The 14,790-nt window shown below is 40.3% G+C and overlaps 2 protein-coding genes across 3 annotated transcripts in view; both read left to right on the top strand.

Annotated features, from left to right (window-relative positions):
* Positions 1-8,621, top strand: part of LOC110975084 (tetraspanin-1-like) — a 33,359-nt gene extending 24,738 nt beyond the window's left edge. For both annotated transcript variants that reach the window (XM_022227215.2, XM_087130260.1), the window contains 8 exons: positions 613-791; positions 1,979-2,176; positions 4,381-4,455; positions 5,116-5,217; positions 6,391-6,576; positions 6,976-7,059; positions 7,840-7,927; positions 8,528-8,621. In XM_022227215.2, the coding sequence (XP_022082907.1) occupies positions 726-791; positions 1,979-2,176; positions 4,381-4,455; positions 5,116-5,217; positions 6,391-6,576; positions 6,976-7,059; positions 7,840-7,899 (771 nt within the window). In that variant the 5' untranslated portion in view covers positions 613-725 and the 3' untranslated portion in view covers positions 7,900-7,927; positions 8,528-8,621. The remainder of the gene's footprint in view (positions 1-612; positions 792-1,978; positions 2,177-4,380; positions 4,456-5,115; positions 5,218-6,390; positions 6,577-6,975; positions 7,060-7,839; positions 7,928-8,527) is intronic.
* An 882-nt stretch (positions 8,622-9,503) lies between these two features.
* Positions 9,504-14,583, top strand: LOC147795916 (uncharacterized). Its single transcript, XM_087130848.1, has 2 exons — positions 9,504-9,513; positions 10,250-14,583. The coding sequence occupies exons 1-2, from the start codon at positions 9,504-9,506 to the stop codon at positions 10,999-11,001; spliced, it is 762 nt and encodes a 253-aa protein (XP_086986974.1). The 3' UTR covers positions 11,002-14,583.
* Positions 14,584-14,790: the final 207 nt, after the last annotated feature.

The following is a 14,790-nucleotide window of genomic DNA, read 5'->3' as shown; positions in this document are numbered from 1 at the left end:
ATTGTAAGGCATGGGCTCGTTGAAGGGGGGGGTTTGAAAAAAGATGGAGGCAATTAACCTGGATCGGTTTGGTTGAATTTGAGTATGTGCCTTTGGTGATATCTGTGTACAGGAAAATGCCATTCATGTGGAAAGTGGAAGAGTGATGCTTGGGGAGGGGGTTTACCGTAATTTTTCTTTATAAAGTGCAGCGCGTTAATCGAGACTTTGCTGCAATTTATTGATTTGATGATAAGGGAAAATTTCTTTGGACTCATGGCGCAGTGTTCCATTGTAGGATTTTCGAATTTCTATGGTTACAACAAGATAGTCAACATAGAATGCAACAGGAGTTTGGTTGTGACCAAACTTCTTTTGGTATTTGAAATCTTTGACAACTGTCTTTGTAATGCTCTGCAGGCGACATAATTTGACATCATAATAATAATAACACAGTTTTTATATAGCGCATCTCACCAAGGTCTCGATGCGCTTTACAAGATACAACAATTAAGAGCAAGAACTAAGAACAATTAATGGAACGAGTAAGTTTTGAGAACTGCTTTAAATTCATTTTCGCTACTGATCATGTAACAGATTTCAAGTGCAGCGAACTTGTGTTTTTTCTTTCAGAGCTGAAGTGACCAAGTGCAACATCACACCAGAGCACATCAGGGGAAGCCACTGAGCGTTCCCGCAAGAAACGTTTCCATAGCAACCGCAACAGGGTCCGACAAACGTCAACCATGGCGACGACACCGTGTGGCACATGTTCCAAGATAATGCTCTTCATCGTCAACTTTGCCTTTTGGGTGAGCATTGGCGTCAAGGAAGCGCTGTTGTGAACTTGACACAAAGTTTTTTGTTCAAGTGTGGAAAAACGAGGTGCCGGAGGTGACACGTGTCATCTCAGTGAGCCTTTGGAGAAGCATAAATTAACCAGTGGTATACAGAAATTGATGGCTTTTCTGATCTGATCTTTTCTTTTCCGATCTTTTCAGTAACAAAACATACACAAGGATGTATGGAAGGGTGGCTAACAGGGCTATGCCCCCCCAAAAGGGACCAAAATGGTTTTTGTAAATAACAAGAGAATGTAACATTTGTTATCTATTGCACTTTCCATCCTTCAAAAGATGTGTAAAAAAACTTAACAAGTTCCCCCTCCCCCCAAAAAAACATGTTGGTTTTGGATCTGCCCTCTAGCATATATATTCATAGGGTTTGTTTTGTAAACTTGATTACGTGTACATGTACATTTGTGACCCACCATCCCAAAACCAGGCGGTAACTTCATCACCCAAAAATAGCAGAACTTTCACTGCTCAGATTTTCATGGGAGTTTTACAGCTATCACTACCTGTAAGAAGCTTACTGCAGACAGAATTTGGATTTAACATGGATCACTTTAGAGTGTAAAAACAAAGCTGAAGGTGAGGAATTGCCGGTCCAATATCACAAATACCGACTTTGGCCTGGTTGGGGGACATGTGTTCAAAATTGTTGGAGCTTTACTTGTATAAAAATGTTTGTGTCCAGAGGCTGTGGCTGCATTACACTAGTACATGTACGGTATGTCTGTCATCAACATACATGCTGATGCATTTGCCATGGACAAAGACGTAGCCCTAGCCATAAACACATGATGTTCATTGTTTGAATTTGGAACTCGGAACAGACATCAACCCTGAACCACACATGTAAATATATAGGCAGCATCATGATGATGTCATCTGGTGCCTTTGTATCGTCAACAAAACATGGCAGAATTCTTTCCTTTCGCATTGAGCAAGCGGTGAGCTAAATGTTGTCAAGTTCAAATTTTTGGAATTTGGGAGACCTCGGCTTGAAAGGCAACAAACACACTAGTTCTAGCTCACGTCTCTTCTTCTGGCGGAGCATAAAATTTCCGCCGCTGCTTCTTCAAAGTGATGCCAGTGTGGTTCTGATTTCCTTTCCTTTCTCCTCCCCCCCTCCCATTTTAATCTCTGTCTCATAGCTGAGCGGCATCGCAGTGCTGGGCATGGGCATCTGGGTCAGCATCGATCGCAACACGATGGAGTTCCTGAAAGTCTTTGACTACCCGATCTTTCGCAACCTGGGCTTTGCCATGATCGCCGTCGGGGGCTTTGTGACGATGCTGGGGTTCATCGGCTGCTTCGGGGCTTGCCACGAATCCAAATGCCTGCTCTGGACGGTAAGAGGATGGCCCGCAGGAATGAGCAATTTCGGTATTCCAACAGCACGTGGCCAAAAATGAAGCACCTCCGTGGACACTCGGGAACAGCAATATGCACATGTATGGCCAAACAGCATGGCCGAACGCCAACTCACAAGTATGCGTTGTTCAGGAATGGCCTTACTGTTTTGAAACACCGAATCGGCTCACTGCAATGGTCTAGTGACTCCAACCGAATGGCTGGTTCAGATTTTGAGTCGGGCGTTGGGGCAAGTAGGTTCAATCTGAAAACAATTGTTCAAGCTTATTCCATCAAAAGAATCTTAATCCCTCAACAAAGAAAACTAAAGTATAAAGTGTTGGCACTTTCAATAGACCTAAAACGTCCGTTGATGTCCTTTTCAGAACCATCCGTGCTCAGAAAGAGATATCCTTGCATGGTGCTACCGCGAACCGCGGTGACAAAACGTACTGACGGCAGACTATGTGCGCTTTCCTATTACAGTGAGGTAGTACACCAACCATTATGCTCCCATTGGAAAACAGGTGTAAACCAAGCATGACGTGATTAAATTTTAGGTGGGCCACTTTCCAGGCTCCAACATCATCTGTAGCAGGAGCTTCACACCAGCTCCAAAATTGGTATGAGCATCCAACCCAGCAGAAATGTCTCCATCTTTTCTGCTGTACGTTACAGAAATTCCGATTTTTCTGTACTCGCTGTTCACAACCCAAAAGAAGACCAGAAATGAGACTTTATGTAAAACCCAAAGTCTACCCACTGCGAGGGGTTATCCCCTACACAATCACGAAGCTGAATGAAGCGGAGATTTTCCTAAACCCCCTTGCATGGATTTAGTTTCCTATGGCCTCTGATGGATTCCGCTCTTTGTCATCGCTCTTTTATTGGCTCAAAAGCAAAACGAAACAAGATTAAGTTCCATTCCCCACACCCCCCCCGCACATGATTGCTTTTACAGGTTTCCTGTAAGCTCAGTTGAGTGGTATTTGATGATAGTCTGGGAATCAGACAGCGGTTTGAAGTAGAACATAGGTAACTTGTAAAAAAACCTTAACCACAATGTACAGGGAAAAAAATGCATTCAAACTGTCCATTTTGTATCCCCAAAACGGATGTGCACAGACAAGAAATCCGGTTGGTATTCCATGTAGCCGGTTTCTTATTCAAAAATTTCACCGCAATTGTTAATAAAAATCTTTGTCTTATTTTGTCTGTTCCTCTTTCTAACTAAGTAGTTTTGTGCAGCTAGGCACAAGTATGAAAGTGTCCCAGTAATTTGGAACCAGTTTAATCCGGTAGTTGTGTACCCTATTTTTTTTGAGTCATTCTTCTTGAAGTGTTCCCAGAAATATCCCCAAACTTCCCGCTGTTAGTCAGTTTTCAAATTCTATTGTAATTTTCTTGTTGCAGTCACAGCATGTTCTCACAGTACTGCATCTACCAACACAAAAACTCCACGCTGGGTTTTTTTATTATCCTATTGTGATATCAAGCCTGCCAAAGCTGTATTCGGATACCCAAGTATTTTCCCGGGGATCACTTTACGTCTCTCGGGGTGGCCTCTCATTCTTCCCGGTTCATTTGCTGACCCAGAACCCCTGCAACAAAACAGCCCGGTCTGGGACCATTACCAGGGGCTTGCACAACGAGTCTCACAAGCAGGGGAAATAGAGCCTGCTTGAAAGTAAAGTTGGGTCTGGTCCACGTTCACATTACAAAGGTTCCCTGTAGATGCCTTCTGCTTAGCGTGTATTATGCACCAATGTTGATGTTCACTCTCATATTAAACTTAAGTGTTGTAAATAACTTTTAAGTTATCCAGTGCGCAGTTTGAGATTACGTGAAAATTGGCATTACTGTCATAAAAAACTAACAGGGTTCGCTCTCGTTGTTGCAGCAAAACAAATTTGAGAGAAACTAATGCTTTCCATAGATATTCAAAGATTGATCTATTAAAGGGGTCGCCTGTGAAAATATCATCTGGGCTGACTGGGGTTCCTTGTAGATGCCTTCTAGGTGTGTGCTATGCACTAGTGTTAATGTTCGAGACATTGCATACCGGCACTTCACACTCCGCGATGAATTGGCTCATTGCATGGGGTTTTTTTTGACAAGCAAAGAGCCATATTTTTTCTGTTACATGTAGTTCGGATTCTGGTATTTCTTGTTTATGACACTCTGTTTTTGTTTCTCTCTGCAGTATTTTGTCTGCCTGCTTCTCCTGTTCCTCAGCGAAATAGTTTGTGTGGCCCTGGCATTCTCATACACTGAGCAGGTAAATATATCTTATATTGACTGGCAGTGGGCAATAGCGTGCAAATGTGCCCCAGTTGCTGGATACTTACCGGCTCTAAAAAGAATGGGTAAGGTGTAGCATACAGTCTACATGTACATTTCTTCAAATGATTAATCATTATGTTACTCATTGCACTGATAATCTACATTTGTGCCCCTCTAAATTTCGCCTGAAGTTTGGTCATTTTCTTGTCATAAACATTGTTTACTGTGGTCTTGCATTGTTTCAGTTGACAGTAGGCCAGTGTTTTTTTCACAGATATTTTCAGTGAGCCAGGTTCCGGCTTTACAATTTAATGATATCACAGAAATTGTACCTCAGTTGTCAGGAAATGCGTGGAAATTGTTTTAAAAAAACCACTTTCTGAGAAAAACCAAAAAGAAATGACAGGGTTTTTTTTGAATGACAGCTGTTCGATGACCGCTGGTTAGTTTTCAAGGTAATCTGTGCATGAAATACATCCTGGGTACCGTGCAAAATCGACCGACGGTTGACAAGCGATAATCACAGCACTTAATTGCTCAACCAGCAAACAGAGCTGTGCAGCATTCATTTGACTGAAACTTGAATTTTTTATTTTGAATTGTTTTATTCATTTTGTGCAAATTCTGAAATTTGCCGCTGTTTTTTGTCGCGCAGGTCAAAGACTATGTCAAGGTGAAGTTGGGCGAGCCAGTCATGCATGGCTACAGCAAGAAAAAGACGAGCATTGTCAAGGCTGTCGACAGTATGCAAGAAACGGTACGTCACTCCTGCCTCAGCGTATTCACAGTTAGGTCCCGAAGGGAAAATTGGGGTTGGCTAGGGAAGGCTGAATTGAACTTTTTGTGAAAGGATAACACCTTTTTGTGAAGAACATTTAGAAATATGTGGGTTTTTTTTTTCTTCGAAGTGTTGCGCATTTTGATAAGGCGTTTAGGATGTTTTCCCAGCAACGTTTCTGTCTTTGGGCATTGTGGGAAGGGGGGCAGAATGCTACTTGAAATGAGTCAATTTGAGTAAGCAGAAGCCAAGGAATGTTGGCCGTACTTCGAACACATTAATATATACAGCTGTATTTAGACTCATCCGAGAGGACACTATTACCAAAGATTATATAGCGCCGCATAGCGGTGCAAGATGGGTAATTCGGCCATAAAGGTGTTATCACCATGGGCGCCATTCGAGTGTGAACATTCATGTGTGTGCGTGCCTGTCGCAGCGCCTGTGCATTAACATGCACTGTGCAGCCGTAGTCCAACCAGAATGGCGCCCATGTGATAACAACGTTTTACGCGTATTCACGGTGAAGTTCCCCATCTTGCGCGGCTGCGCGGTGCTATACGATCTTTGCTATTACGGGGGTGGTACCACGCTCAAGTGCGCCTTCATAAACTTCAGGTGCACGTCCACGGAGGTAGAATGATTTTCAAAGTGGAAAGGGGGGCTTTGAGAGAGACTGTCAGGCATCAGCCATTGTTAGATTAATTATTTAGCCCTGCCCCGTTACATGACCTGCCAAGAGTGGAGGACTAGTCCAGTCCCCTTGGTTCCTCCACCGCTGGGGCGCATGTATTAATAGGCAAATCACGACACCCTATGGGACAGCACAGACATCCAGGACTCTCACAAAATGGCGAATAGTAACCGATGAAAACAGTTACCATGGCGACATACGCGTGCACCAGCCAGTCACAGGGCCGCCATTGTGCGAAACTCCCAGATGTCCGTGCCACCCCATTGGTCGAAGGGGTATGTGCAGCACGCAGTGGTCCTATTGTCACTAGAGTAGTGGCTGGTAACCCAGGTCACCGGAGTAATCCATTGGCACAGTAATTGGTGGGGAGTCTCACCGGTTCCTCGAGATCTGCGTGCCCTAACTTACCACGGTTGTCCAAGCCCATAATTGTCGTCTCTCGTTTTTGGTTCCTCCAGCTGATGTGCTGCGGCAACCACAACCACACAGACTGGCAGGGGAGCCAGTGGTACAAGGAGGTGGTCAGTGACAAGAGACAAAACGAGACTGTCCCCTCCTCCTGCTGCATCACTACCGAAATCTACGAAAGATACAAGCAGTGCCAGAATAAGGACATGGACCCCAACAAGTACAGGCACTCACAGGTACGCCGACCATTTGGTTTCAACACCAGGTATCAATTGGGGGGGGGCTAGTTGCCAGACCCTATCGATTTCATGCCAAATCCCATTCGTATACCCATTCGAATGAAATCTTTTGCAAAGGCAGGTCTTGTATGACATTTTGTCTGCAAGGCAGTATTGGTAAAAAAAAGCCAGTCTAAGTAATCAGAAAAAACGGAGGGCACACTGAATATTAGACTGTTAACATTTCAAATGTTGGAAATGTTGTCAAATAAACCAAGATACTAAGGTTACACATTGAAAATAAACTTAAGTTGCCATGATTGATTGGTTTCAGTTTGGTTTTTCTTCTTCAGGTCGGTCCTCTAAGCTTTTGCAAATGATTGTGCTTTATTCGCTTACCTTTCTTTTGTTCTCCAGGGTTGTTTTCAAGCACTCTACACCAAATTCCTGATGTATATATGGTTCATAGGGGGTGTTGGAATTGGTATAGCCGTTCTTCAGGTAAGGCTGCTTGTGAAGTCTGGCGATGGTACATGTAATTTGTGTTTGTGCACCAACCTTTGTGAGGACCGTCCACAAAGGGCGTCCACATACATGTAGTATGGGTCATGTATCAAAACTGAGTGTGGACTAAGTCGGGTCCATAGGTCCAAATAAGGTTCCTCCCTCTGAAGAACATTTGTAGGCTGCATCCAAAGTTGTTGTCTGGAGCTAGGCCTAAGTCTTCGCTCCATTGGAAATGTGTGGAGATGCAGAGATAATAGACCTAGCCGTAGCTCTGGAAACCCGTTTCGGACACGGCCGAAGAGAAATGTTGGAATCAGAGGTATCTGCTACTAAATGAAGAAGTGTTAAAGAAATCGTGAACAAACTTGACTTTAAGAGTATTCGCAGTGGAAGAAAAATGAGCATTTTCTTTGAGTTTTCTTTAAAATGACTTGGAAACAGAAATTTCCACAGTAGGTATGTCATCTAAGTATGGGTGCATTTTTTTAATCGTGGCAACAGTGACCTTAATGCAGTCCTTTCTAAATGGTATATAAAGTTTGGTAAATACTTTAAATCTGGTGTAAGGATTTCAATAACAGCCTGATACTGAGGGAAGTGTTACGGGTTCCCAGACATGTCGGAAACAGGTACCCAGTTTCACAGGTATCCGGGAAAGCACAGCCCTAATCTTTGTGAGGAGAAATGAATGATTCTTAATGAAAACATTTACACGGGTAGTGTCAGGAAATTGAGACTGTGGCATTCACAGTCAGTACTTTTTTTCTTCCTCAGGTTCTAATAATGGTGATCACCATTTTCTTGCTACGAAACCTCACCGATGACTACGATTGATGGTCCATGCACAGGCTGAAATAAACAGGTGAGGCACAGGGTAGGGTGAAATGTGAACCTTGTTTAAAAAAAACAGCATGAGCATAATTTGTATATCCACTCTGAATTTAGTGCATTGCAGTCGAAAGTTAACACTGAATGAGAATGGGAAACATTGTAAAAAGAATTCGCATATACATTCACATTTTTTTATCACAAGGTGTGAAAATGTCGCCCTTGTTTCAAAAGGTACGAAAACGCTTTTCCACTTGTGTGAAAAGGTGTAAAAATGTTTTCTCCTCTTTAGCAAAACGTGAAAATGTTTCACCATTTGTGTGAAAAGGCGTGAAAATGTTTTCCCACTTGTGTGAAAAGGCGTGAAAATGTTCTCCCACTTGTGTGAAAAAACCTGAAAATGTTTTCCCACTTGTGTGAAAAACCTGAAAATGTTTCCTACTGTGAGGAAATTGTGTTCAGCATAAAGTTGATAAACCCAAACATGTCCTCTACCGTCTCTCTTTAGTTTCGACCTAAACAAAAAAAAAATTTTCCAAACCTTGTATTAGAGAAGCCGAGGAAATGCCTACAACTAAACCTGCCTGACAAAAGTTGTAAAGCGTTCTCAAATTGATGATTTTCTTTCTTCCAGATAGTACCTTGATTCTGGTGCGTGAGAGCGTAATGTTATGGTGCATTGTGGGTGAGCTGCTGCAATAACGTTTTGTGTATATTGTGTCCCGGCATACGTAAAAAAAAAAAAAAGAGTTTAAAAAGTTTGGTGCAATTAAGCATCCAAGAGTTGTGAACAGAAGTTGTATTAGGATAGTTAAACTTGTAGCAGTTTAAGTTGTACTTTCTTAAACAAATTTTATTTAAAAAGTTTCCAAACAGAGCTCAGTATTGAAAAGTGGATAGATGCACATGTATATTTCTGTTCAAGTGTTAATTCGAATGGAAGACTTGGTCTGTTTTTTTGTGAATGGAAAAGGACCCGAGTTGACCTAACGAGGGGAAGTAGAATGTTTTGGGATAATCTGCACATTTGTCCGGCTAAAGACATTCAATATTGGTGTCGATTTTTGTGGATATGGAAAGAAGTTGGGAGCTGAAGAGAGGGTCGAGTTAAGATCTGTTTCTAGGGATGTTGCGCAACGTGTCGTGCGAGAAATGTTGTCGTGACACACAAGGTTAACTACGACTCAAGGTGCAGCGCAGGAAAGCAATTGATCAAGCTCTTGGCATTCCTCCTGAAGTCTGCCATTATGAAACTTTGACCGCGGTCTAGAGAAACGTCACTGTCAATGCACCCGTGACAACTAGTTAAGAGTTCCTGCCCTATTCAGAAGAAGTGGGACGAAATAAAGATAGAACTCATTTTGAAGTGGCAGATGGAACAAATTGACTGAGTGTTTGAATCTCAACATCTAGCTAGAATGTCGACCCATTTTGAAATCCCAGTTTTAATACGGAGCTCTGTTAACTTTCACCTTTAACCTTTTACCTCAGAGACTGTCAGTGTACAGTTGTGGGGTATTTATCATCAGATGCTAAATTAGCATCAACTACAAGTGGAAAAATACACATTCCTGAGGTATTCAGCTTGACTTGTATAAAGATAAGTGAACATGAAGTTGGGTATTTCACAGCAGCGTGAAAATCAAAGTACATATGTAATTATCATGTTTGGAAAATGGGAGCGGGGATCACATCGGTGATTTTTTTTTTACATCTCTGAATAGCTTTGTGTTGTATGTAAAGAAGAATTTATGAGTAGAAGACTTAACAGTATTTGTACAGAAATTTGAGTGTGAAATTGTACTTAGCCTAGGCGTTGTCTTCTTTGTTACCTTTTATCATGTTTTCAGAAAAAAAACGGTGTTTTTGAATTGGTCGGAAAACAGTGTATGAATTGTTCTTTTGCTTCACTCTTTTAACTCCAGAATGAAGTAGACAAAAAACATTGCTTTTTTAGATTTAGAAAATGTAGCACTGTCATCAGTAAATTTTAGAGCAAATACCAGTAATAGAAATGAAATAAGTGGTGGTGTAAGCCCCTGAGAAGGAGATGCCATGGTAACCACAGTAACCCTGATGTCCCTGGATGACATGCAGGGCGTTCAAATTTTTCAAAATGGACATATCCAAAATTTGGACAGTCTCTCTTTTTTGTATCGCACAAGAATATTGCACCATGCATTTGGCAAATACCAGTCAGTGCTGTGATAGTAGTATTATTTTAAAATATTTTAATTTTATAACTATTTTATCATTTTGAGTGCTTTTCCTGTCTCAACTATGACCCAACTTGTAGCTAACTGTAACATATATATATAAGAAGTGCCATATGGAAAACTACTTCCAGCACCATGAGTGGTACCACTCCTTGTAGTATTTGAAGTATTACCATTTCTACTAATAGTAGTACTACAACTAGTAGCACTACTACTAGTAGCACTACAACTAGTAGCACTACTACTAGTAGCACTACAACTAGTAGCACTACTACTAGTAGCACTACAACTAGTCGCAGTACCACTTGTAGCACTAGTACTAGTAGCACTAGTAGCGCTACTGCTAGCAGCTAGTAGCAGTACTACTAGCAGCACTACTACTAGTAGCACTACTACTAGTAGCACTAGTACTAGTAGCACTAGTAGCGCTACTGCTAGCAGCACTACTACTAGTAGCACTACTACTAGTAGCACTACTACTAGTAGCACTACTACTAGTAGCACTAGTACTAGTAGCACTAGTAGCGCTACTGCTAGCAGCACTACTACTAGTAGCACTACTACTAGTAGCACTACTACTAGTAGCACTACTACTAGTAGCACTAGTACTAGTAGCACTAGTAGCGCTACTGCTAGCAGCACTACTACTAGTAGCACTACTACTAGTAGCACTACTACTAGTAGCACTACTACTAGTAGCACTACTACTAGTAGCACTAGTACTAGTAGCACTACTGCTAGTAGCACTACTACTAGCAGCACTACTACTAGCAGCAGTACTACTAGTAGCACTACAACTAGTAGCACTACTACTAGTAGCACTACAACTAGTCGCAGTACCACTTGTAGCACTAGTACTAGTAGCACTAGTAGCGCTACTGCTAGCAGCTAGTAGCAGTACTACTAGCAGCACTACTACTAGTAGCACTACAACTAGTAGCACTACTACTAGTAGCACTAGTAGCGCTACTGCTAGCAGCACTACTATTAGCAGCACTACTACTAGTAGCACTACTACTAGTAGCACTAGTACTAGTAGCACTACTGCTAGCAGCACTACTACTAGTAGCACTCAAGGAAACTATGGCTCATTATCTTTGGGGGCGAGAAGCTTTTAGGTTGCAGCACCCGAACTTTGGAACTCTTTACCAGAATCTTTTCTCATCTTTTCTTCGGTATGAAATTCCAGACAGGATCAGCAGCAAGAAAAGTATTTTTCCTTGGCTGGAGCGAAAAAAAAGGGTCAGTCAGAAATGAAAACCACAGAATTCATTACAGATGTCCTCAACCGTAGTAGTAATGTAATACTACCACAGTAGTTAAAATACTACATGTGCTAGTCACACATGGAAGTCACCAAGTTCTCAGTTGATCCCCAGTTGTGAGACTTGAACATTCTAAATGCACTTCAATGTTTTCTTGTATGCAGTGCCAAATTTGCCATTTTATATCACAAGACGTCATTTATTTACATTTAATATCGGTCTAACATATCACATTGTTTGGATTTTTTTTACCTCATTTCTGCCATTAAACCTTTTCACATTTTTTTAAACTAATGTCAGAAACTTCTCTAGCATACTTTTTGAAACGACCAAACAAGCAATACCCAAAATGACTGAATCATTTTGTCCACGATGTAATAACACGGGAAAATATGCTACTCGACATCTAGGGTACACCGTGCCAAATGCTCTCGCACTTTGTTTCTGTGTTTTGCATGCATTCTTCTCATTTTTTCTAACTGCTTAAGAATTATTCCAGACTTGTGTTTGAGTCTGTGTTCCTGGTTTGATTCTACGCTCTACCTGGGCATCCGTCAAAAATGGACATTGAGCGTTGTATTAATGTAGAATGCCTATTTGTAGGGGACTAAGTCAACTTTACTGATAAATCAATATTGGCATTGTATGAGTGAGGGTTGGCAAACTATAACTAATAGTTTTTCAATAATTATGACGCTGATGTCATTTTCGTCAGAAAAAGTTGAGGAATTTTCATTGTTAATAAATCAATACTCTATTAATACACTTGACATTGACACAACGTTGTATTTGATGTAGGTCAACATTGACATATCGATGTGTCAGTAATTTGAAACAAAATCAATAAAAATCCCACTTCAATTTTCATCAATGAACTTATGCCATGGACACCAAGTGAATATGACAATGCAATACTATTTTCTATAGGATACTATACCACGTTTTATATCTATTCCTTGAAATGAAAAAATGGTTATAAAGTTAGCAATTTCCAGAGACAAAATAGTTACAAAATATCTTGCCATACTTTCAATGAAATTCTGGTGACGAGAGTTGAGAGACTATTCTCAAATGGAGTTAAGCTCTTGCCAAGTGTGGATGACTACTCTTTGTCAGTATAGTTCAGTAGCAGTATTCCAAAATATTGGACTTGTTGGCCAAATTCTTTAAAAAAAAAAAGAATATTCAAGACATGTTGGGATATCTTCTCTTGCCGTTTGTATCAATTGATGAAATGTATTTGACCTTTTTCTAGAAGCCTAGGTATTGTAATATTATATTTGTAAAATAACTAAATGTAATATGACAGTTTTACATTGTAGCTGTTGAAATACTGATCATTCCCTTTGGAGGTGATTGATATCGTCTCGCCTGCAGTCTTATTCTCTTTGTAAAGCTGGTAAAAACAGAAGAGTCAAAATCCCTTGAAATTTTATCAAAGCTTTGTTCATAGCAAGCTTCCAATAACCTGACCTCTGCACTATCAAACACAAGAGGCTGTAGTTCAACTATTCTAAAGTTATTTGTAGAATAGCGCTATAGGTATCCGTAGATATTGTTGTGCTTTTAAAGTAATAGTATTTATGTAGCATGTATAATATAGTTTGCATATGAATATAACAAAGGTGAAGTTTATAGCATTTGTATCAAGGCTTACACTGATAAACTGTGTACAAACTGATTGATGTCAGTATTCTCTCCTTAAAATATTTTAGAATTTAGCGTTTATATCGTACAACTCATTTTTTATGCTTGGCTAAGAATGCATTTTCCCCTGCTCTGTTACATTAAAAAAAAATTTTTCTAAATACTCAACAGTTGCATAACCAATGTGAACAGCATTGAATTGTAGTAAAACATTGCTTTAAGTTTAAAATTCTCAAAGTAATCTGAACTTTATTGCACATTTTTATGAACTTTTAACTAATACTTTCGACCATTCTTTGCAGTTATTGATACATTAGATTTCCATCTGATTTGTTTCAACTCTTTAAGCATGTATTTTTGTAAGGTGAACTTTTGAGAGGTGGGGGAACATTCTAGTGCTTGACTTTTTTCAACCCTCATGGAGAGGTATTTAGCCTAGAGGTATTTGTACAAACTGTCTTTTTGTAGAAAATGCAAACTTATGGATGTCTGTAAAAACTGAAACAAGTGAAAGTGTATTTTAAAGGTAGCAATCGTAAAAAACAATATAGTTTCTTCCGCTTGTATAGGCTGAGATTCTTGAAAATCCAAAAGGTAGATGAATTGTTCTAGAGGAACCGTCTCCGTAGTAAAGGTGAAGATTTGTCTGAGCACAATTGCTCAACTTAGCAGTAGCCAATTTCAAGTAATCTTTGTCAGTAGGTTTCAAAATGTGGGTGCTATACTCGCGGAAGGTGCATGTTTTTTGACGTCACGTCTGCCCATGTTTCACGGCAGTGAAATCAAAAGCCCAGACGTTGAAGGGAAAACTATTTGGCTATCGTTTGAGGTTAGAAATTTACGTAGTCAATGCGTTTACAAAGAGAATGTCTAGGGAAAAAAAGATTAAAGAGAACATTGAAGAAATCATGGGCACTGCAAGAAAATCGATTTTCGTAAGCGTGAGACCTCAGTGACACTCTATGAGATAGCACTCATCAAAATACTTGTAATTTTAAAGCATTTAAAATTTGAATAACCAAGATAAGATGAAAACAAACGGCTTGAGGCAAAATAATTGTCCGCTATATTACCTTTTAACTTTCTCTCCGTAGAACTAACTGCACAGTTTTTTTCACTTTAGTGATCGTACTGTCCAAGATCTTCACCTCATTTTCCTATCCAATTGTCTTCTGTTTTCATATATTTATACCCCATCCATATTTGAGGCCCGAACGAGGAACGTTAAACTTCCGAAAACAGGACCAAATTGAGTACTTCCACTTGGTTCCCACAGTCAAATTTGATAAATGATTCGAGAGCTCAAGAAGAGCTCGAGGCAAGTTGGAAATGAAGCCAAGATTTTGAAAGTGGCCCATGGTGTGTTATGAGGGGCAACCGTTTTGAATAGGCTACCTAACAACCACTAGTTGAACCTTGAACAAAGTTATTGTGACTCTTACATTAAATCCCTCTCGGTGTACCTCCGCGTAACAGGGGCTGGGACAACCCCGATTATGTACTGGACGTTCCTAATAAACTGTAAAACATTGTCTTTTTATAAAAATTGTTTTATTTTGGCATGCTTCACGTGTTCACTTGTATTTTTAGTGACTCATTTTAATCCGTAATTTCCCCCCTTTTTTCCCACTGAAGAATCTGAAAGCATCGTCAAGTGTTTACAAAAGAAAAACTCTGATTTTTTTATCTCGGATGTATCAAGACCAAAAATGTATGCATCGCGTTGGAAAAGTTTATTTGATCGCAAACTTGTTCATCAAACAAAAACT

This window comes from Acanthaster planci, linkage group LG20 (genome assembly GCF_054643075.1).
Source record: "Acanthaster planci isolate LZ-2023a linkage group LG20, COTS_SCS, whole genome shotgun sequence".
Lineage (NCBI taxonomy): Eukaryota > Metazoa > Echinodermata > Asteroidea > Valvatida > Acanthasteridae > Acanthaster > Acanthaster planci.
This window is presented reverse-complemented; position numbering and strand designations above follow the sequence as displayed.